The sequence below is a fragment of the Acinonyx jubatus genome, chromosome E2, assembly GCF_027475565.1.
Source record: "Acinonyx jubatus isolate Ajub_Pintada_27869175 chromosome E2, VMU_Ajub_asm_v1.0, whole genome shotgun sequence".
Taxonomy (NCBI): Eukaryota; Metazoa; Chordata; class Mammalia; order Carnivora; family Felidae; genus Acinonyx; species Acinonyx jubatus.
In genome coordinates, this window is record NC_069396.1 from 29950529 (window position 1) to 29972389 (window position 21861).

The 21861-nt window shown below is 42.8% G+C and overlaps 1 protein-coding gene across 4 annotated transcripts in view; it reads right to left on the minus strand.

Moving 5' to 3' along the window:
• Positions 1 to 21861, minus strand: part of FTO (FTO alpha-ketoglutarate dependent dioxygenase) — a 387711-nt gene that overhangs the window by 60354 nt on the left and 305496 nt on the right. Inside the window, exon 9 of one of the 4 annotated variants that reach the window (XM_027044479.2) lies at positions 16350 to 18723. The exons of 2 other annotated variants lie outside the window; for them this stretch is intronic. In XM_027044479.2, coding sequence (XP_026900280.1) covers positions 18696 to 18723 — 28 coding nt within the window. In that variant the 3' untranslated portion in view covers positions 16350 to 18695. Of the gene's footprint in view, positions 1 to 16349; positions 18724 to 18753; positions 18782 to 21861 lie in introns of those variants that run through there. One more of the 4 variants, XM_027044480.2, reaches the window with a different exon arrangement.

Consider the following 21861-nt stretch of genomic DNA (forward strand, 5'->3'; position numbering starts at 1 on the left):
TTTTATTTTATTTATTTATTTTTTTTAATTTTTTTTAACATTTTTATTTATTTTTGAGACAGAGAGAGACAGAGCATGAATGGGGGAGGGGCAGAGAGAGAAGGAGACACAGAATCGGAAGCAGGCTCCAGGCTCTGAGCCATCAGCCCAGAGCCCGACGCAGGGCTTGAACTCACGGACCTCGAGATTGTGACCTGAGCCGAAGTCGGATGCTTAACCGACTGAGCCACCCAGGCGCCCCTTAGGCCCTAATTTAACGCAGCTGTAGCCACAGCTACGAGGATTTCATTTTCAGCGTGTTAACGGCTGGAATGAATGTTGTAGGTGTGCCCAAAATACATACGCCTTACACTGGTGAGAGTTCATTTCCACGAGCAAGAACATCGGGCACACAGGTTCAGGTAGCTCGAGGATAAGCAGAAGGAAAGTAGGAGGTATTTGTATTCAATAGGTTCCCTAAAACTCTAAAAGTAATTCAATGGCAGTATTAAGGAAAATTTAAAGTTATACACAAAACCGCCAATCTAACAAATCTTCTTGGCAACCACACGCATACATAATTTTTCCATGTTTTTTGAATGTAAGGGCTAACTATTGTTTTGCTGTTTTCATGTGATGGTGCATCAGAAGCATTTCCCCATATCTCTAGGCAGTCTTCATAAACATTACCTGCATTTTTCTAGAGTAGAAGAGTCTCTACTCTACTTAAAACCGTCTATTAGATGAGGGACTGGAGTAAAAAATCCCTTGTAATTCAAAAACTTCTAGGCAATAGGGAAAAAGAATGTCGGAAATCTGTGCAAGCTGGGATATGGCAGAAGAAAATGGAAGAAAGGATGTATTAGAAGCTCTTACCCAAAAGCATGAGCACGGGATGCTGTTAACTACCGCGAGGACCTCTGGAAAATGAATCACTTTCCCTTTCCCTTAGTTTCCTCAACGAGACACAGAAGGTAGGATCAGGTGAACTTTAAAATCCTTTCCTGCTCTGGGGCGCACGGGTGGCTCAGTCGGTTCAATGCCTGACTCTTGATTTCGGCTAAGGTCACGATCTCACTGTTCATGAGTTCAAGCCTCGCGTCAAGCTCTGTACTGACAGCATGGAGCCTTGGGATTCTCTCTCCTCCCATCTCTCTCTGCCCCTCCCTTGCTCACAACTTTTCCTCTCTCCAAATAAAAAAAAAATTTTTTTTTAATCTTCAAAATCCTTTCTTGCTCTAACATCTTACGTTCCTTCCTTAAGGTGACTTTATTCTGTAGGATACAAAGAACCACAGGTACTTTAACTTACTCCTTAAAGGAGTGGTACAGTGGACAATTACTGGGCTGTGTCCCTCGTGTCCCAGGTTTGAGAACTGACCTCTCCAACAGTCATGGCTTCAGTAGCAGGCAGCCATGTTTGTTCAGTGGGGACTTGCCCCCTGGCCAGGGCTGACCGCCCCAGAAGTGGTAGCCATTTTTCAGCCGTGTGGACCAAAGATACAGAAGTTGGTGTGCTGAGAGAGGAGAGCAAGCAGACATGCAGGGAGATGGAGAAATCAAAGTCAAGATGACCACCCAATCTATTCCTAAGATCAAGTTTGAGATATCCTGTATCCATAACCGTTCTACCAAAACAGTCATGTCCCTTATTTCACTGGTATATCTCGCATAGCAAAGAGCACTCATAGTTAAACAGCCTTCATTAAATGTCCCCTGCATTACTACACATCTGTATCCCTTGGTAATTTGGAAAGAAAGAAACAAAGCAGTATATTAGCTCTATCTATAGAAGAGGAACTGAGGCTTTGAGCTCGTAAAAACTCAAATCACATAGAAATCCTCGTTCTCTGGCACAAACACTCTACTTGCTAACTATTTCTGATCCTATAGCTTCATTTCTGCTTTACAGTGTGGGAAACCACGAGAAGGAGCTAGAGATCTCCAAACTTCAGTGTTTTCAGAAAGGAACTCACTTTTGAAAGTACTTGGAGTTCTGGGCAAAAAAAGTCTCAAGGTTTTGAATTTTGACCCTTGGATCCTCTCAATTCAATGCTATGTGCTCTCAGTGCTATGGTCTTGCATTTCCAAGGCCTAAGAAATGGGGTCTAGTCTTTTGGTGGTTTTCCCTTAACTCAGCCCTAATGAATGCCCTCTTATGCATGCAGAGATGTTAACGGAGATAGGCAACATGGAGGCTAGGAACTGAGTCCAGCCAAAATGTTTAAAACATTACAGAACTAAATATTAGATTAGGACTAATCTGGTAAATTCAGAATACTAAGAGGCAATAGGAACATTAAAATAGGATAGACAACTGAAAACATGAGCCTTTTTTTTGGGCTTTGCCTTAATCCACCTACCTATCTGAAGGTCTAATCTATCAGGTTTTTAACCATATGCCAGAGATATTTCCTTCACTCCTTGGGGGGAAAGAGACAAGAAGGAATTGGTTCCATATGAAACAAGGTGATCTCTATTGCATTTCTAAATCAAAGCTTTGCAGCCCTTGGATGTGATAATCGTGTTTGTTCATTAGACCACCTTTACCACCACCACCACCAAAACTCCCAACCTCAAAACCAAGAAATTAAAAAGGGAAAGAAATGTATTCAACACATATGCAGCCCCCAGGAATCTATGTACAATTGAGGTTTGATTTACAGACGAAAGAGGTGAGGGGAAGATTTAAAAACACCTGATACATCCAGTTATTAGACTTAAAGGCACAAACCTAACCTAATGTATGTTCTTAGGTTTGGGTGCATCAAAACTTTCCCAAGGTCTCCCATAAGTGGTAGCAAGCCGCTCTGTTAAAGAGCTCGAGATGGCCTTGTAACACACTGGGACAATAATCTCCAATTAAGTGTTCTCCAGTGGGCCTCTGCATGACAAACCATAATGGCTCCAATGAAGCCCTTAAAACCCATGTCAATGAGCTCCCCCAAGCACGAGAATTTAGAGCTATGGATTAGACCTCTTCACCCTCCTCCTCCCCTCAAAATATCTTAAAGACCCTTTGCTCCCAGGGGAAGAGTCATTCTAGCCAGTGTCTGGTTAAGAGGTCTTTGTTAACTCACATTTAGACATAGTTACAGGACGTCTAATGAAGGCTCCGCATTCAGCAGAGACCTCCCCTCACATTGCCATAAGCCAGATTGAAGGGCAGAGCCACAGTGACCCCCCCCCCCCCCGCCGCCCCGCCAAAATGAAGAAGCCTCCTAGGGGTCTCATTTCATTCATTTCCGGACTTGAAGAACTATGTGGTCTTGGAAATGACATCTGTCTTCCTTATGCTTTAAGTTTTATACCCACAAAGTATGGGTATGGCTCCTTATCTTCCAAGTTTGTTTAAGAAATACCTTTAAATAAAAGCAGAGGACGCGACCAAAGACAGTGTCTTGTTTTAGAGCGAAAATAACAAAACTGACAGATCCTATCCCCTTCAGTCAATAAGGCACTTCCTGCTGAATATCAGTCACTTTGAGAGATGTGTGCATTCTTTTGAATGACAAGGAAAAACTTGGGAGCCACTCTATTTTCTAAACTCTGTGGTTACAAAGTAATACAAAGCGTGCTATTGAAATGGCTGATCCCAAACTCTACACGTTGACAATGGTGACCATATACTTTTTGGAAAGGATTTATTTTTCCACTTATGTGGTGCTGGTGCCTGAATGTACCTCATTCTGAAATCACACACTGCTGATGGGGGCTGAGACTCTAATATACAGAGCTACAGACCAACAGCTTATTATGAAAAACGCATTCAAGCTAATTTATGTGCAAATGGGAAATACGATTATACGATTGTAAAGTATAGCGCCAGAAGAATTAAAGAAACTTTAGGGGCTTGGAAGAGTTAATGACCCTTTTCAAGATCCTAAAACTACCAGAACAACTCTTTGACCTGGTCATAGGGTCCTACCTTCCTATTGGTCTCAACAGCTCAGTACATTCCCCACCTGTGGCTAAACAGGTTCCAGGGTACAGTACTGTCCTCAGCCTTGAGGAAAAGTTTCTGGATGATGACTGTAGCAGCCCTGGAAATGATTATTTCCTAATAAAAGCTTCCTCCTTTCACCGCATTCATGCCAATAGGCTATGTTGAGATGGCAAGGTAAGGTACCTTCTTTGGCAAAAAATTTCCATCACTCTTTTAATATATATATTCTATAGTATAGTATAGTATAGTATGGTATAGTATATATATAAAATATACTATATATATGTACTAATATACTATATACATTTAATACATACCTACTAATATACCATATACATATACATACATATACATATACATATACCATATACATATGGTAAGGAAATTCCTTTCGTTTCAGAATCATAACAGCTCTTAAACTTGGGTTTTAAGATGGAAAAGCAACAAGATCTTTTATTAGAAAAGTGCTGTTGAGAGCAGCTTTATTTCCTGGTTCTACAAATACGTGCCTTCCCAGAGAGAGAGAAGTTGATATGTATCGCAAAGTCTATTCAAAAAGGTGAGTGCAAGATTTCACGTATAGCATTCAGTAATAGGGGAAATGATGAACGCCTTTAATTTTTTATTTTCTGATTTGCAACTGGTTTCAAAACTTGGCAAGCATGACCATAGGCCCTCACGAAGCGGCAGTGGGCCCCAGAAGCACCCTCTTATACCTCCCCACTCTGCAGGGATGCTGAGGTAGCTACCGCGTGGGCAGGGCAACACAAATATTGCACACGTCACAAGTCGGACGCTCGAAGAGGTGTGAGGACTTTAAAGGCGATTTGCCTGTTAAAAAGTCGCATTGCTTGGGACTCACAGGACTCAGTCGTGTCCAACCAACATGGGGCTTTTCCAATTCTCTTGAATGGGATGAATGCGCGTTTTTGCTTTTGTTTGCGAGAGGTAGAGAACAAGCAGGGGAGAGGCAGAGAAAGAGGAGAGGGAGACAGAATCCCAGGCAGGCTCCATGCCATCAGCACAGAGCCACCCAGTGCAGGGCTGAACTCACGAACTGTGAGATCACGATCTGAGCTGAAATCAAGGATCAGACGCTTAACCGACGGAGCCACCCAGGCGCCCCGAGTGCACGTTTTCTAAAGACGGTTGTATACTAGGACACTGAATGTACTCAACTCAACCTCTGCCCAGATCTAGAGATCTACATCTGGGCAATGGGTTTGACAAAATGTATAGGGCTTTTCTGCTTCAGTTCCCCTCACTCTTCAAACTTGAGGGTGTTACCCTGAGATTTCCCAGTATCACAGCCTCACCTTCGTGTCTCTGTTAGACATAAAGCGGCCAATTCTTCCAAGATTACATGGGCTTAGTCACATCACTGGAGAAAAGCACTAGTTCTCCGAAGACAACAGTATCTCTGTGAGCAGGTGAAAAAAAAAGTCAGTCCGGAATTGACAGGCCACTGGCAGTTTGTCAGTTTCTGAAAACCAAGGTGATATAAAAATCTTTTAACCTAAATAGAACAAAGGGGGAATCTGGCTGTCAATTGGTGAGGGCGTGAACAGGTCCTTAACTACAAAGCCCTGTACGAAGAAAATCAAGGTAATTACTAACCCACGCTAAAATAGCAGAATCCCTAAAAAATTTGGAAATCTCTTCCTTTCCATTGCCGGCTTTCTACTTTAGGTATTACTGTACCTCAGGTCACTGAGCTGACGCAAAGATCAAATAATCCCTCGCGGGGTAATTTTGTAATTTTCGCAACCAGGGAAACATCAAGGCTGTGCTTCCTTCTTTGCATTTTGGGTCTTAGCCACAGCTATTTACGGGACTGTATCCTTCTCCCTGTGCTAGTGCTGGGGCACACGGCCCCCTCTCCCAAATGTCCATTTCCTTCCAAGTTTGAAATCAGAGTACCACCCTTGACTCTTTCCTCTTCTTCATCCCCATAACCAATTGGTTATGAAGTTCTCTTCCATTAGAGGTCCTTTGAAATTCATACTCTTCTGTTACCACTACTCTGCCTGAATGCATGGCCACGTCACCTCATTGCAGGAACATGGCTTTTCTCTAAATACAACCCTTTAAATGAGAACAGCCCATATCCATTGCCCACCCAGCCTCCAAACTAATCTTTGCTAAAATATCTCCAGCATCATGTCCCTTCTCAGCTTTGGAAACTTTTGAAGGCCTCCAAAAACTCAGCCATCTCTTGGTACTTCCCAAATATCTGGACTCCGTTTCTTGAACATTCTGTTTCAGCCAGAAAGTCTTACTTAACACATGGAACCTGGTTTATACAATCCTATTCTGACCTTCGTCAGAAATTTTACCTATTTGAAAGGACCTCTTCCCATACATCTGTCTCCATCTGAACTCTATCTTTTCCCTAAAATATTACCTCTGTAACTTGAAATGAACCTACCATTTGAACTTGGAACTCACTAATGAAATGACCACCTGTCCTGGGTCTGTGAGGTACCACTGGCATTTTCTCAGAAGCCCATGAGTTTTATGAGAATTTTAAAAGTTTATGCCTTTATTTCAATGATAATCCAAGTAATTATTTTACCAGTTACAAAGACTAGGTGTCTCTTTTGCACTGGCCCTTCAAAATTGAAAAGCATTTTTGCAGAATAATACTTCAGCTCCGAATTCACAACTGGTATCTATGAACCCTTACTATCAGAAGGGTTGAAGATTTTTCTTCTACAAGAAATCTGTAAATGCATCTGACAGTCATGTATTGTCATGTGACCCATCTTCCCTAGTGTCGTCTTGAACTTGTATTTTAGATTCTTTATTAGAGTTTTACTTCTCAGGTTTTTTATGCCTTATCTTCACCAACAGATGGTAAACTCTCTGGGGACAGGAATGATGTCTAAGCCTACTCCCAATGCAGCAAACATAATCTTGCAAAGAGCAAGTGATTGGTCAAAATTGGTTGCTCTCGTTTTGACTATGAGGGCTTGATCTGATCCACATTGGATGGCGGTGGGTAGAGGGAGACAATGAAGACTGAGTTTCACCCAACTGAAAATTATGCAAAGGTAGCACTAAAATTGTTCCAATGTCCCTTATTATCCCTAAGGTGGCATTATGTGAAGGCCTTCCCTGTAATGTCACAGTGCTGCATGAAATAATGCTTTTCATCCAACAAAGGTTTTTATTATTCCTTTCTTCCAACACCTGCGCCTGTTTATTAGTACTAGGCAGTAAAATTGAAACATTTCTTTCTCATAACTGGTAAGAGGTACCAGAATAAAAAAGGGTGTTGAATCCAATCTATTCTTAATGTTTCTGGCAATTCCTTAGTCTATGTTAATTTCATGCTTTCATAGACAGAATTGTAGAAGTAGAATTCTAGAAGCTTCATCTCCCGGATGAACTGAGTGGTCCTGTGTGTCGTCCTAGACTTCATTAGTAGCAAAATGAAGAGGGAGATGTCAAGGAGATGGGATTAGAAGGAACAGGGAAACTCAAAATGGGATTTTCCCACTTGAGAACAGGGAGAAGCCTGGAAAATTGCTTGGTCACTATCCACACACAGTGCTTATTTGATGACCTCAAGTCTCTCCTCATGCAAGCACGGAGAGTTGATTTATATGGCTTTGCAAAGTTTACTTTAATGCATTAGTTAAGAACTCGGGCAGCAAGTGACAGCAGAAACGGCACAAATGAAGCCATGGATTAATTTACTAGAGGAAAGAATATTCTTTTTTTTTTTTTAACGTTTACTTATTTATTTTTGAGAGCGAGAGAGAGAGTGAGGGAGAGAGAATCCCAAGCAGGCCCCACACTTTCAACATAGAGCCCGGCATGGGGCTCGATCTCACAAACCATGAGATCATGACCTGAGCCAAAAATCAAGAGTTGGACACTCAACCGACTGAGCCACCCAGGCGCCCCAATAGAAGAGAGAATATTCTTTAACCGATGCCTTTCCCATTGTTGTTCGTTAGAGACAGAAATGGGAGCGGCCAAGGAGGACTCCTATGGCACTAGACTGCTGACGGGAGGTGAGCTAATCCTGCGGGTCAGTGGGTATCATTCCTTTCTTCAGCACAAAAAGAGACCTGTGGAGTTTCATGGACAGCCAAAAAAATCATGATGGGAAATCATACGGATTTTACAAACCAGTGACAGAGAAATAGGTGGATAAATACAGACACGGTTAGCCCTGTAAAAGATCATTCCAGAGAATGTGCTGGAATTATGGAGGAAAGTAGGAAGGGAGTTGTAGGGACAGATGATGATCTTCTTACGAGACAACATGCCTTTATGCCTCATGTCTCAACTAAAAAAAAAAAAAAAAAAAAAAAAAGTGGGGCTGCCTGGGTAGTTCAGTCGGTTGAGCATCCCCACTCTTGATTTCGCTCAGGTCATGATCCCAGGGGGGTGGGATCGAGCCCCACGTCACGTTCAGCGCCGAGCCTGGAGACCGCTTAAGATTTTCTCTCTCTCTCTGTCCCCTCCCCTGCTCCTGTGCTCTATCTCTCTCTAGAATAAAAACAATTCTTTTTTAAATTATTTAAAAAGAGGGGACAGGGAAGGAAGCTTTGGGAGACGGTGAATACAGCTAGGGCAAAGTAAGGAGCTTTTCTTCATCCGTGAAGCATTCTTTGTTTAGGTGCTACTGCATGTTCAGCATGAAAGTTAATTAACACACAGCCCGCTGTTGCCTGGAACGCCTTACATAATTACACCTGGAGTCTAATTAGGTAACTCTCCACCGGCCCTTGTCTGAATCACCCAAGCTACAAATCTCTCGAAGTGTGGCTAGCATTCATTTAGTAAGGCTTGCGACATGCCTGTGAAATCGAAAAGTTGTCACTTCCAACCCATTAGACACACTAACAGCCTAAGCGAGTTTCCCCATGTGCTTTTCTCGCAGAAACTGAAACCTTGAGACCAGCAGCATCTTCCTGGATTCCTCTGGATTTCCTTCCGGCGCGCGTGCCAGGAAGAGTTCTTCCTTCCGGAAGAGCATGCCAGGCAGAGTTACATTTTGGGGATGACAGGGTCAGGCAATGACCCACTGAGGTATCCATGCCATTATTTATCGAGTTTTAATAGGGTGAAATGTTGTTAATATTGACGGGATTGTAGGAATTTGGATTTTTCTGGAACTTTCCAAGCTTTCTATAGTAATACAATCTTCATGCTAATACCAACCTCAGGAAGAGAAGGAAAACTGGTAAAAGACTCCTCCACAAAATAACCCCATCCTTACTTTTCTCACACTAGTGACTACCAAGTAATATACACAGTGTATATTAGTTCAGAATTTTATCCCAGAACTTGAAACATTAGGTACAATGAAGTATGGATCTACAACAAAAGCTTTTACTTATGCAATCCTATGGAATAAATGTATAAGCTATGCTGTAAATTCCCCCAAGAAGGCAACTCCGTCAAACAGGGTATAGGTTTTAGAGGCCAGGTGACACAGGGCTGCAGTCAACCACGTTTAATAATCTGTTATGTTTATTTTTTCTCTGGCCACTATTTGCAAGTGACCCCATAAATCGATCACTTTTGAGGCTGGTCACGGGGCTTGGCACAGCTTTGTTTACCGGTAAAAATGACAAAGGGAACGCCATGTCCCCAGATCTGTTGATCACCTGGGGAGGGGGTTCACGAGAGGACTCCACCCCATGTTATTCTGAAAACCGGTGGGCGGGGAGAGTAAGAAACGGAACTTCACTGGTTGCAAGGCCTGGGACCACACTTACCACCAGCTACCCAACCGGTGGCCCCAGCCAAAGGGATCAGAAACAGGGCTGCCACTGCCAAGTTCACACCCTGCCTGCAGCGACTGTCAACTAATGATAGATTAGACAAATCTGATTGCTCTATCAAAACATTCATCTCGAATCTTGATTAGTAAGCCTATTGAATTATGATTAATTCACAAGGGTGCTGCTGACAGATAAGATACTTTATCTGACAATGTGTGCTGGTTGGTTTGCCTGAAGCCAAACCAAAAAAAAAAAAAAAAAAAAAAAAGGGGGGGGGGGAAACACCACCAAAGCAAAACACAAACTCCCGAAGAAGTTGCTAGTAAAATAAACAGTATCAAGCACAAGACTTTGTGGAGGAGAATGAGGCCGCACACACCTTCTAATTTAATAAAGAGTCTGTGCGAACCCAGCCGTGACACAAAAAACAGGAGGGATTTAGGGAGAGAAATACACTGAGGACAGTACACTGGAAACAAGCGCATGCCAGGCCACCCTCTTGCCTTTTCCATAAGGAGTGTGGGAGAGAGGGTGACTCAGGATTGCTTCAGGAGGCGTCGTCCTCAGTTTTGGCGACATCCCAGCCTCTCGGGCCAGAGGCAGAGTGGAACCTGCGTGTCTTTCCCCAGCGTTACCATCCAATTACTTTCCTGTCTCTGGGAGGACGACATCTACACACAGAAATAGTCAGCCAACCTAGGGGTGCCCGGGTGGCTCAGCTGTTTAAGCGTCAGACTTCGGCTCAGGTCACGATCCTGGTGGGTTCGTGGGTTCAAGCCCCGCACATCAGACTCTGGTGACAGCTCAGAGCCTGGAGCCTGCTTCGGATTCTGTGTCTCCCTTTCTCTCTTCCCCTCCCCTGCTCCACTCTGTCTCTCTCATTCTCTCAAAAATAAATAAATATCTTTAAAAAATTAGAAAAAAATAGAAATAGTCAGCTGACCTAAACTCATGGGATTTGCCGAAGGTAGGTTTGTTTTATTTTTATTTAAAAAAAAATTTCTTTTGGCGTTTTGTTTTCTTACAAAGCAGAAGGAAAATGAGAGTTTTAAAACAATTTTTCTAAAACATAAATTCTTCTTCTTTTTCTTTTAGCTTCGTCTGAAGCAAAGACACATTCAATGTGGCCTACGTTAGAGTTTGAGTTTAGTGCTTAATAACTAAGTGACTCACGAAAAACTGAAACAGTGTCACTGATTCCCTTATCAAGCCAGCTTACCAGCCCTGAACCTAAACATATCAATCATTCACAGCTTTGCCAATCCCCCCAAATTCAGCTGTGGTGGCTCTTGGGGGTGTGGGGGTCACAGGAAGAGGATGCGAAGGGCTCAAAATCTCATGCAATTTTAGAGAGCATCATTATCTTTTCCCGACCTTACGATTTTACCAAAAGCCTAATGTCCTATAATCCTGTTTCTCTTTAGCTAGTATTAACCTTGCGGTGACTTCTCTCTTCCCTCTCTCTGTCTCTCTCTCTCTCCCTCGCTCATAACTATCCTCTGTTAATCAATTGTGCACTGCAGATGGGGTCAAGGAAACCTACTTCCTCCTTTGATAGCCTCCAATGTTTCTACTCTTGGGGATAAAAGTGCTTTAAATGGAGTTATATTCTAGGAAAATCAATATATGATTACTGCAAAGATTTGTATTGATTGTCCTGTTGCATTGCAAAAAGGCTAAAGAAAAATGGCGTGGTACATTTCCCTTCAATTCCTGTTCCACAGAGTTTGTTGTGAATGTTTTGGGCAAGAAGAAAATGTTGGAACTTTATTTAATGACCTAAAGTTTTCATCACTCAATCCGCTCACTTCTCTCCCTCCCCTAGAAAATGCTTCATTATTACTCTCCTGGCTTCTTGTTGGTAATACCGGGACTGGCAGGGGAGTTCACGGAGCTGAAGGCTGTCCATTTTGGCAAGGGTCTGAGCCACAAACTACTGGTTGCCTTCCTGACACCCATGCTCCTCTTCTCCCTCCCTTAGAGAATCCTGACCTTGTTGGGAGTAGCAACGTACCTGGCTAAAACACAGTCCTGTTTCCTTTATCAACAGGGGTGACCAGGTGATCACGTCTCAGCTGATGGAACAGAGGTGGCGACAGCTGGGTAGGGCTTCTGAGAAAGTTCCTTAAAAGGGGGATGGGGGTGACTCAAGGGTCAGGCACATTTGGCTTCCCTCCCTTTCTTCCTTTTCCTTACCAGTAACGTACATGACATATTAGGAGCTGCCGTGGTTCTCTTGTGATCATGAAGGAGACCTGAAGACAGAAGCCATGCCAGAAGGACAGAGTGGAAAGAAACACGGAAGGAGCCATGAACACTGCTGATGTGGTACGGCTGCCATGATGGTCCTACTCTTTGTGGATTTCTTTCACGTGAAGCGGATATAAATCCCTCTGTTGTTCAGGCCTGTGATATTTGCAGCCAAATGTGAGACATTTCTCCCACAAAATGCCTTTTGATGTGAGCCTTCCGTGTCCATACCAAGTAATAAAAAATCTGTTAGTTATCTCCAGGGCTAAAGTCATGGACAATGGCCACTGAGCGGTCCAAATACTTCCTGGTGTTTGTAAGCCATTTAGTTGTTTTCCTAATCGTTACTGCTGAGGAATTACTAGAGCAATACAGTCTTTTAAGAAATTCAGTGTACCTTTGTCATTTTTAGTGGCCCAGCCTCCATTTCCCCTTCTTCGAGCAATAGGACTCCAATCTTGCTTTAGGAAATTTCTTCCTCCAGTAGTGTGCAGTCTTTTGTTTTTTCTTTTTTAATAATATTTTTATGTTTATTTATTTCTTTGGAGGGGGGCTTGAGTAGGGGAGGGCTAGGGAGAGAGGGAATGAGAATCCCAAGCAGGCTCCACACTCAGCGCGGAGCCCGATGCGGGCTCCGTCACACGAACCATGATCTCATCATGATCTCATCATGACCCGAGCCGAAATTAAGAGTTAGACCCTTCACCGACCGAGACGCCCAGGAGCCCCCAGGAGTGCGCGGTGTTAGTGGGACTATCATCAAGGTCCTGTGGCCTCCCCTAGCTGGGCGGCAGGCACAAGATCCAGGCTGGGCCCTGTCAGACTTTGATTCTTGAGTGGAGTAGAGCTTACTCCTTCCAACAGCAGGACCCCGATGAGTGTCTGTGTTTTCTTCCTGCCTGGATGCTTGGGGCTGCCGCCTGTCCTGCTGAGCACTCTTCGTGGTACTGTAAATAACCCTGTATCCTTCTCAAAAGAGAACCTCCCACCCTCTTGCTTTTTTTTTTTTTTTTTTGTTCTCCTTAAATTAGCCGGCATTTCTTTCTGTTGCTCGCAACCACAGAATTCTAACACAGAAGTTCTCATCAGAAGGGAACGTGAGGCATCCACATTCTTTTGGTTTAAAAGAAGGTCTGGAGAAACGAATAATCTCCAGCCTGTACTGTGGGCAGCGAATGCTGCCTGACCAGGCGCTGGGGGGGGCTCGGGGGTCACCCAGGGCTCGCTGCTCTGACTCTCTGCTTCGGAAGGTGCCGTTCTCATCTCAGCGAGATGTAGCAGATGCATTTCATCAACATCATCTCGTGGAATAATAAAATTAGTTACAGTTTTTCTTTGAAAATTTATAAATTTGAAGTCAATTTTCCAGAATTAAGGAATCCAGGAGACCAGTTCTTTGTCTTACTTTAAAAACCAACAAATAAAAAGTGCCATTATTTAACGCAGAGGCCAGTTCCTTAAAGTGGGGGGTGGGGGGCTTGGGTTCTCACGGAATGCAAGAATCACAGGATCAGCACCCCAGAACCCTGGGGCTTCAAGGCCCATTTAGATTGTTCTGGAATCAGAGCCATTTATTATTCGTTATTACAAATTAAGAGAAGGAGCTTCCAGAAGCCTCTCCTTTACAGACAGCATGTTCACTCCTGCAGAGTTCTTCCTCGTGGCTCGTTGCCTAAGCAATGTTAAAGTGCTCACTCAATACAGACGGAGGTTGCTTATGGAGTCTATTGACCACTAAGCTTCAATGGACTACTACAGCATTTCCTTTAAAGATTGCAGCCTACATAGGTGATATTCAATAAGGAGAAAAATTAGATTTTGGTAAGAATAATAATAGCCAATGTTTTCTGAGCGCTCCTATGTGGCAGACACCGTCCCCCAAATTTTACATACGCACAGTACTGTAATACTCGTCACGATCCATGAGTTCAGCGCCATTATTGTGACCTTCATTCAGATGGGGAATAACGAGGGTTCAGACGAGGCAAAGGGGTTAAGTAACTTGCTCAACATCCTTTAGTTTATAAATGAAAGAACCAGGATAAATCTCAGTGTTGCCGTGACAAAATTATGTAGTCCTCCAACATTGCCGGAGGCAATATAAACTACTATAAAGTAGTCCGGGAACCTATTTCAGTAATGTGATAAGGCAAAAAGCCACACAAATGTTTACATCGCTTGCTTAATAATTACGCTTTTAATAATATTTTCCGGAGAAATAATCTAAATGAAAAAAAAAAAAAAAACAGTGAAAGAAATTTTTATTGCAGCAGTATCTGTAATAGTGAAACCGAGTGGAAGTAACCCAATAATTTGAATAACGGGGAGTGCTTAGGCAAAACACAGTGTAGAAACTTAATGAATTACTGTCACTAAAATGCACAATTATTGAATTATGAAACATGGGCAACACTTTGGTATTAAACAAAAGAAAGCGGAATATCAAATGCTATGTACGTGTACTCAACAATTAAAACTAAATTCGACAACGTGTGCATATGGCCATTGGCTGGAAATTGACTTTCAAAATGAAAGTCGTTGCGTTAGGAGAGTAGGGCTCAAGAAAGAAAGAGAAATGGCCAGAAGTTTCCACTGTCCCCGGATGCTTCTGGATCTTGACTGGGAAAGCCTATCATCTTTCCCTTTACTGTAGATTAACTAGAAAGCTACGAAGGAGGGGAAGCTTAGGAACTTGCAAGGCTCTTTATCCAGTCAAGGTAAATGAAGTTCGGCTGGTCAGGAGATAAATAAGATTAGTTATGGGCTCTAGGTCATCCACTCATGGAGGTCAGCGAGTGTGAGATTATTATCCTTGGTAGAAGAGCAGCAAAATAGCATTAAGGAATAAATTAATGAAAAAGGTAGAAGATTATTTGAACTAAAGCCCTAATCAGTTTAGAGATTTCACTCAACTGCTCTACTGGCCATCAGTCAAGCTCACAAAACAAATATGCTTGTTCTCTTAAGTAATTCCAGGAGATCTCCCTTTCTTGCTTCAAAGACATCCAATCTAAGGAAAGTCATGAATAAAGTTACTCCAGTTTGCTGTTACACCTCATACAAAACCCGGTGAAGCGTTAAGGGGCATGCTACTAAAATTGTAAAGCAGACTATTTATACTGGATGCATAATTGCTAGTCCTGTATGGCCTCTGATTCCAAATAGAACATCATTCCATATCCATTCAGAAACGCTGAATTCACCAACATGCAAACTGCATATTTTATTAAATAAACACAAAGTAGGAGATAATGACATACATTTGTTTTCATTACAAGTAGTAATGCAATATTTCTCCAAGGCTTACTGCATTAGCATTTCTTGCCACGTTTCAAATGCCTTTGAACTTTCTGAAAAGCTACATCTGTTAGCTCCCGTGTATACAGCAGAAAGTTACCAAGTGAATTAAGTTTTAATATAAATTGCTTTGTTCACTATTAAGATTGATGTTGGACACACTGTACTGTAAGTTGAAAACTGCAATTACAATTCGTTGCAATTATCTTTGGTTGTTAATAGCACAAGATAGCATGTCACTTTCTACCAAGTGTATAATTTATCATTTGTGTTTTTTTCTGTGAACTCTTGTGGTATTCCAAATGTATAATCTTGTTGTATTTATTTCCCAGTGGTCCAACAAAATGCACAGCAAGTGCTGACTAGAACAAACTAAAAAGCACTGCTATTGACAAGCCATCACTTGAGCGGTAATGAACATTCTGCCTCCACTTTCACCTCAACAAACCGGCAGCTTTAATTTATGATAAAGCAAAGGAGAGGCAACCTCCAGGTTTATTATACCCTCAGTGCTGTTTCAAATAAAGTAATTAGAAGGTCAAGAGACAGGTCTGGAAAGCCAAATATAAATGCAACCCTTCTGTACCGACATTTAGAAGAAAAAAAAAAAAAAGACTAGTGTGTTCAAAGAGCATTTTATCCATCTTTCTTCTCCAGAGCAGGGTGAGTCAATTTTTTTTTTTTTAATACTACCGTAACCAATCAGAAACAGTGGCAGCTCCCCTCCTTCTCTCTCTAATTTGCTCCATATGGACGATGAACGGCACACCTAAGAGATGTTGTCTTTAGGAGCACATGACTGGCTAGTCCAAAAACAACTGCTTTGAATTGTAAACTCGGGACAGGTGATTAGGGATTTTATTTTCTTTTTTAATCAAGAGATGACTTAACATGGGAAGTGATGGAAAGGTTCTGGAGACACCCTAGCGGTGTTAACGGTAGTCGCAAATAGATAAGTTTTAAAATCGTATTTTAGAACATTTTGCTTAAAACAAATGTCTTGAAAAAAACACCGGAGGGAAAGGACTTGACTCGCAGAAAAATGACCCTTTCAATACACTTTGTTTTCAGTGATGAAAGAAACAATTATAAGAAATAGCATGCTGTTTCTAGGGAACTGTCTGTAACATCATACTTCATTTTAAAGGTTCCTCATTTTGCTTACACTGTAGTCTGTGTTTACTTTCCTCTCTCTACTTTGCTTCTCTTCCACAACGACGCCAAGCTACAGATGCTCCTAAGGGCCATGAAACCCAATGGATCTTGACTTCCGATCTCGTCCACGGTCAGAGGAGTAAGGTAGAAAATTTTCAGCATAACGTTAACTCTTACAAGCCAGTTGCTTTCGAACATTTTGGTCCAAGGATTACTCGAGTGGGAAATAACGTCCCAGGAATCCAAGTTCATTTGTCCCCATTAGCCTACTGTTTCAAATCCTTCTCCAGGCCCCTAGATAAAAGGCAGGCAGTAGGGAGGAGGAAAGAGAACGGAAGGGAGAGAGGGAAAGAGTCACAGGAGGTAAGGGGAAGAAGGAGACAAACCCGGAATTCAACCAGCTTCTGCACGGGTAGCGGTGATAGGTATCACGGGTGCTATGTCTGAAAAACAGTTTTAAAAAGACGAGGCTTCCAAAATGATACGAGTCATCCGTCGTGCCCTACCGAGGACAACTAAGCTACTGAAGGCTATTTGTTGTATTCACCATGACCCACCTCCTGGGAGGCTACGGAGTATATGCTCCAAAAGCCTTTCTGAAACGGCATTTTTTTTGCGTGTAATTTTTGCTTCGAGTAATTTTTATCACTGTCTGTTCAAGTAGTCGGTATAATTACACTTGATTATGTAAGTGGTAGAAATGTATGTAATCTCATAATTAGAACATGTAATTACGTTGTAAAAATTCTTATAAACTGTAAAACAAAAAGTATACAAGTACAGTAGGTGGGGTTTTTTTTGCTTTTTGTGTTTGTCTCCACCCAGAATAACAACAGAAGCCATGACTCCATCATGGTGAGGTAGGAAATGGGTGGTTTTTTGGGCTTTCATCTACTTGGCTGAAGGAACGGGCAGGTTTTTTTTTTTTAATGTTTTTTTTTTAATGTTTTATTTGTTTTTGAGACAGAGAGAGACAGAGCGTGAGCAGGGGAGGGGCAGAGAGAGAGGGAGACACAGAATCCAAAGCAGGCTCCAGGCTCTGAGCCATCAGCACAGAGCCCGATGCAGGGCTTGAACCCACAAACCGCGAGATCATGACCCGAGCCGAAGTCGGACGCTCAACTGACTGAGCCACCCAGGTGCCCCAGGAACGGGCAGGTCTGATCCAAGATCACCTTGATATCTCTGGTGGCAAAAGATACCTGCAAGTCAGGCATTCATAAAAAGATGGTAACTGCACCCTATGACTCAACTTAAGAACTGCAAAATAGTACTGAATTTGTCAGGCATGGAGTAACTAGGCTGGTTTCTTCAACCCAGGGACGTGTTTTCTTACCTTGCTGCCTTTTTTTTTTTTAAATAAAACGTAATACTAATAATTTGTACAGTTAGTGGCAAAATGAGTGTAGAGATAAACTAGATTATTTTCAAAAAGACTCTTTGAGGAGGCAATTTCAGCCATTTCTCCAACTACGTGAAACAAGAGTATTTGATTGAAAGGAATTCCTTGATCCCCACCCTCCCCTCTCCTGGTCTTTTGCTGGAGGGGCTAATGAGCAGTGAAACGTTCAAAATGCTGGGCTGTGCGGTGGAATAAGACTTCCTGAGCCTGAGTAATTCAGACTGCAACCGAGGCTTGTTGCATCAGGCTGTAAACCCTGGGTCTCAGCAGAAGCCCTCACAGTGTCAGTAGTGGATGTTAAATCTCTACCAAACAGGACTTCTCTAACCGAAAAGCCAGTGCTAAAAGTCTCTCCCTAGGAGACCTATATGCCAAAAGTTTATAAAAATAGAGGAGGTCCCGATTTCCATCTTTGGGGAGCTGCACCAAGGCAGGTTTTTAGGAAAACGTAAAGGAAACACGAAGCATGATCACAGTACATGAGGACCTTACACGGAGGCCAAAGCCCAGGACGTAACGTATAGTTTGCGCATATCTGTTAAACGCGTGAGCTACAGAATTTTAACTGGTTCTAAGAGTGTGCCAGAGAATGAAGAAAAAAAAAAATCAGGGAGACACTACTGGTTCTCTCCCCAACAACCATTCCCTTCTTCTTCGTTGCTAACAGAACCCCTGTTTTATTCACGCATTCAACACTCCGAGAAAATGGACGCCACCGCCAGCTCAAGAGAAAATCTTGGTTAATAAAGCCAATAATGCTGTTTCCATTTCCCTTGGCAATCTTCAGTTCAGCAGCGAACGTCTGACCCAGATCTGGGCAATGAGACCGGAAAGAAGGTCAACTGAGAGTTTCTAGGAAGGATTTCCTCACTCTTGAGAAGGAGGCACTGGAAGAGTTGATCTCTTTCCATCTCGGTTGCTTCTACATCTGGATGTGATGCCTGGGGCAGCTGCAGCCATTTGAAACACGAAGGAAGCCAGCACGAGGGTAAAGGTTACGATGGTGAGCTTAAAAGAGAGGAATCTAGGCCATCAGTGACATCATTGGGCCTCTGATCATATCACACCTACAGCTGTCCTACTTCTGAACTTCCTGTAACATGAGATAATAATTGCCCCTGTTTAAGCCAATCTGAGTCAGAGCACCATATATGGAGGGGTACAATTTATATTTTTAGCTTAGCTACAAGCATGCCAACACATCTGAATTCAAATCTCATTCACTAAAATGAAGCTGGTACGTGTATAAAATTACTGGTGGGCTTTTTGAAATTGGTACAGTCCTTTTGGGTTGCAGTTTGTCCATTTCTATTGGGAGTTTTAAAGAAGCTTATCAGTTTTGATCCAGTATTTCACTTTGGGCAATGTATCTCAGGGAAATGATCTAGAACCTGGATAAATATACACTCCATATTTGATGGAGTACTATTCATACATGGAAAATGGTTACTGCAATTGTTAGCAAAGTGAAAAAATTAGTATGACAACTGAAAAAGAGAATACAGTTGACTCTTGGACAGAAATGGGTTTGAACTGCACGGGTCCACTTATACACGGTTCATTTTTTGGTAAATGCAGTACTATACTGTTAAGTCTGTTCTGTATGATTTCTTCATATTTTCTTTTCTAGAGCTTACCTTATTGTAAGAATACAGTATATAATAAATGTAACATACAAAAATATGTGTTAATCGACTATTTATGTTACTGGTAATACTTCCCTTCAACAGGAGGCTATCAGTTAAGTTTTGGGGGGAGTCAGAAGTTATATGGGGATTTTTGTGCAGAAGATCAGCGTTCCTGACCCTGCATGGTTCAAGGGTCAACTTAGTAATAACACCAAAAGACCACCAACAACAAAACTCAACACAGGAGTACATTTAAGAGATCGCAATAAAATCTACCAAAAGATAGTTATGGAGGTTGGTGTCATGGTGGGGGGTTAGGGGTGAGTTCTTTCTTTCCTAGTCTTGCTTTTCCAAACTTCCTAAATAGAAAAAAAAAAATATATATATATATATACACACATTTGAAATTTCCACACATTATTCAGCTGCTTAGTACAATTTATGGGCAGTGCTGATTGAAAATGTCTAGAGAGGGAGATCAGGATAGCCTGGGGAAAAGACTTGAGGCAGATGTAGAAAGCTCATTAGCACCAGGATTTCTTCACAACTGGTTGGATTTTCTTTCAAATTCTGACTCTTTCTTTCAGTCTTTCTTCTCTCTGTGTGTGTCCCTCTCTCCTTCCCTCCCTTTCTCCCTTCCTGCCTTCCTTCCTTTCTTTTCAAGATGATTATTCCATGATTTGGGTAAGGTGAACAAGAAGAGGTAACAAGGATGAGATGGGGAGCTAACACACCATCCCTGAAAGCAGCCCGCCGGGGAAAATCCCTATTTCTAAATAAGAAAAAGAAAACACCAACTGCTTTGATTTGAGTGTTCTGCTTCAGAATAAATTTGCCTGGAAGCTCAGAAGGGTACAAGAGGGGGCTGGGAGGTAACAGTGCATTCTTTTAAATAAAAGCAGGGACGCGGATGCTCCCTCTAACCTAAGCCAACAATGGCACCATCGACAGAGTCCCAGAGACGCTCGCAATATTCCACATAATTAAGAGGGATTGTTGGCATCAGAGGAACCAGAAATATTCTGTAGATTAACTGCTTACTTCATTGCTAATGACTGCCCAATTTCTTTAGACTAATTGGTGCAATCTACATTTTTGCAGCAAAGATGAAGTATCAACTTGATTTGGTGTCGATAAAAAATTGATGGATGCTTCTGACTGCTACTTCTCAACAATACACGGATTATTACTACTATAATTATCATAAATGACAAAACATGGGCAAGTGGTGATTACAAGTCTAATTCTATCCCAAGGTTTTAATGGCATAAACCACTCAGGCTTTACTCTCATGATTTACTGCATCATCAAAATCCCTGCAAGGATTACCCCTGGGTGAATGCCACTCATTATCTTACCAATAATACACTGGTTTGGCCCAACGTGGAACAAATAATCAAGACGGAGCTCTTAGAAAATCCTCCCTCAAGATACAATGCTCTAGTTTGCTGAGGAGGCATGGACCTGCCAAAATATTTCTCTTCACTTCCGGGTGTTACAGTTGTATTTTGCTCTAACGCGTACAGAGATTGGGGGCCTCTGGGCCACACAACAGCCTACCAAGCTGTGTGCCAAGGCCTGGAGATGCTGCTGCCACCTTGGTCATGGCCAACCAAACACCGGCCGACTGCTACCAACCAGGCAGAGAGAGAAAAGGTTGTAAGCCTCCCATGCTCCCTGCCTGGTTGAGTGCCAACACTAGAGATGCAGGGGCAAGGGGACGGAGGAAGACCCTCGAGGAGGAGTTTGTCGTTATTTTGTGGGGAATGCCGTTCGCACCGACACATACAACAGAAAGACCCCTGTGGAAGCAGCTCCGGTACCAGGGAGACCCCATGCCCAGACTGCAAATTAAATGCCCCCCAAAGTGAGGACGCAGGAAGGAAAGCAGTGAAAGGGAGGGGTAGTGGAGGGAGACAGCCGTCTACCGCGAGCAGCTACCCACGGTGGCCAAGTGACCCTTGCCAGGTGGAAGGGAACCAGTACTGTCCCATCGTCCCATCTTGTTTTGTCTTCTAAGAGGAGTCAGACATCTTTATTCGTAGTGTGAAACATCCCGGTTTTAAAATGGCGGCGGACACCTGCACTTCTTAGCCTAAAGGTTGAGAGAGTAGCTTCCGGGACCAGACTGCCCGGAGCGGGATGTTAGCCCTGCCAGCATTTGGGACACACTACTCCACCTGAATGTCCGTTGTCCTCATACGTGAAATGGGGATGATCACCACCACCTACATCGTGGAGCTGGTTTGGGGATGACATGAAAGACTACCCGAAGGTACGTAAAATAATCCTGAGTAACCGCTCGGCAGTGACCGCTGTTACCTAAGGCTGGGTTTGGCCTGCTGTGACCTCTGCTGTGGGAAGAAATGATGTACGAGGCAAGGGACATGGCCACGAACAACGGCTTGAAGGCTGACCGCGTGAGCTGGAATCCAGTTTTCCCCACTTGCTGGAGACTGA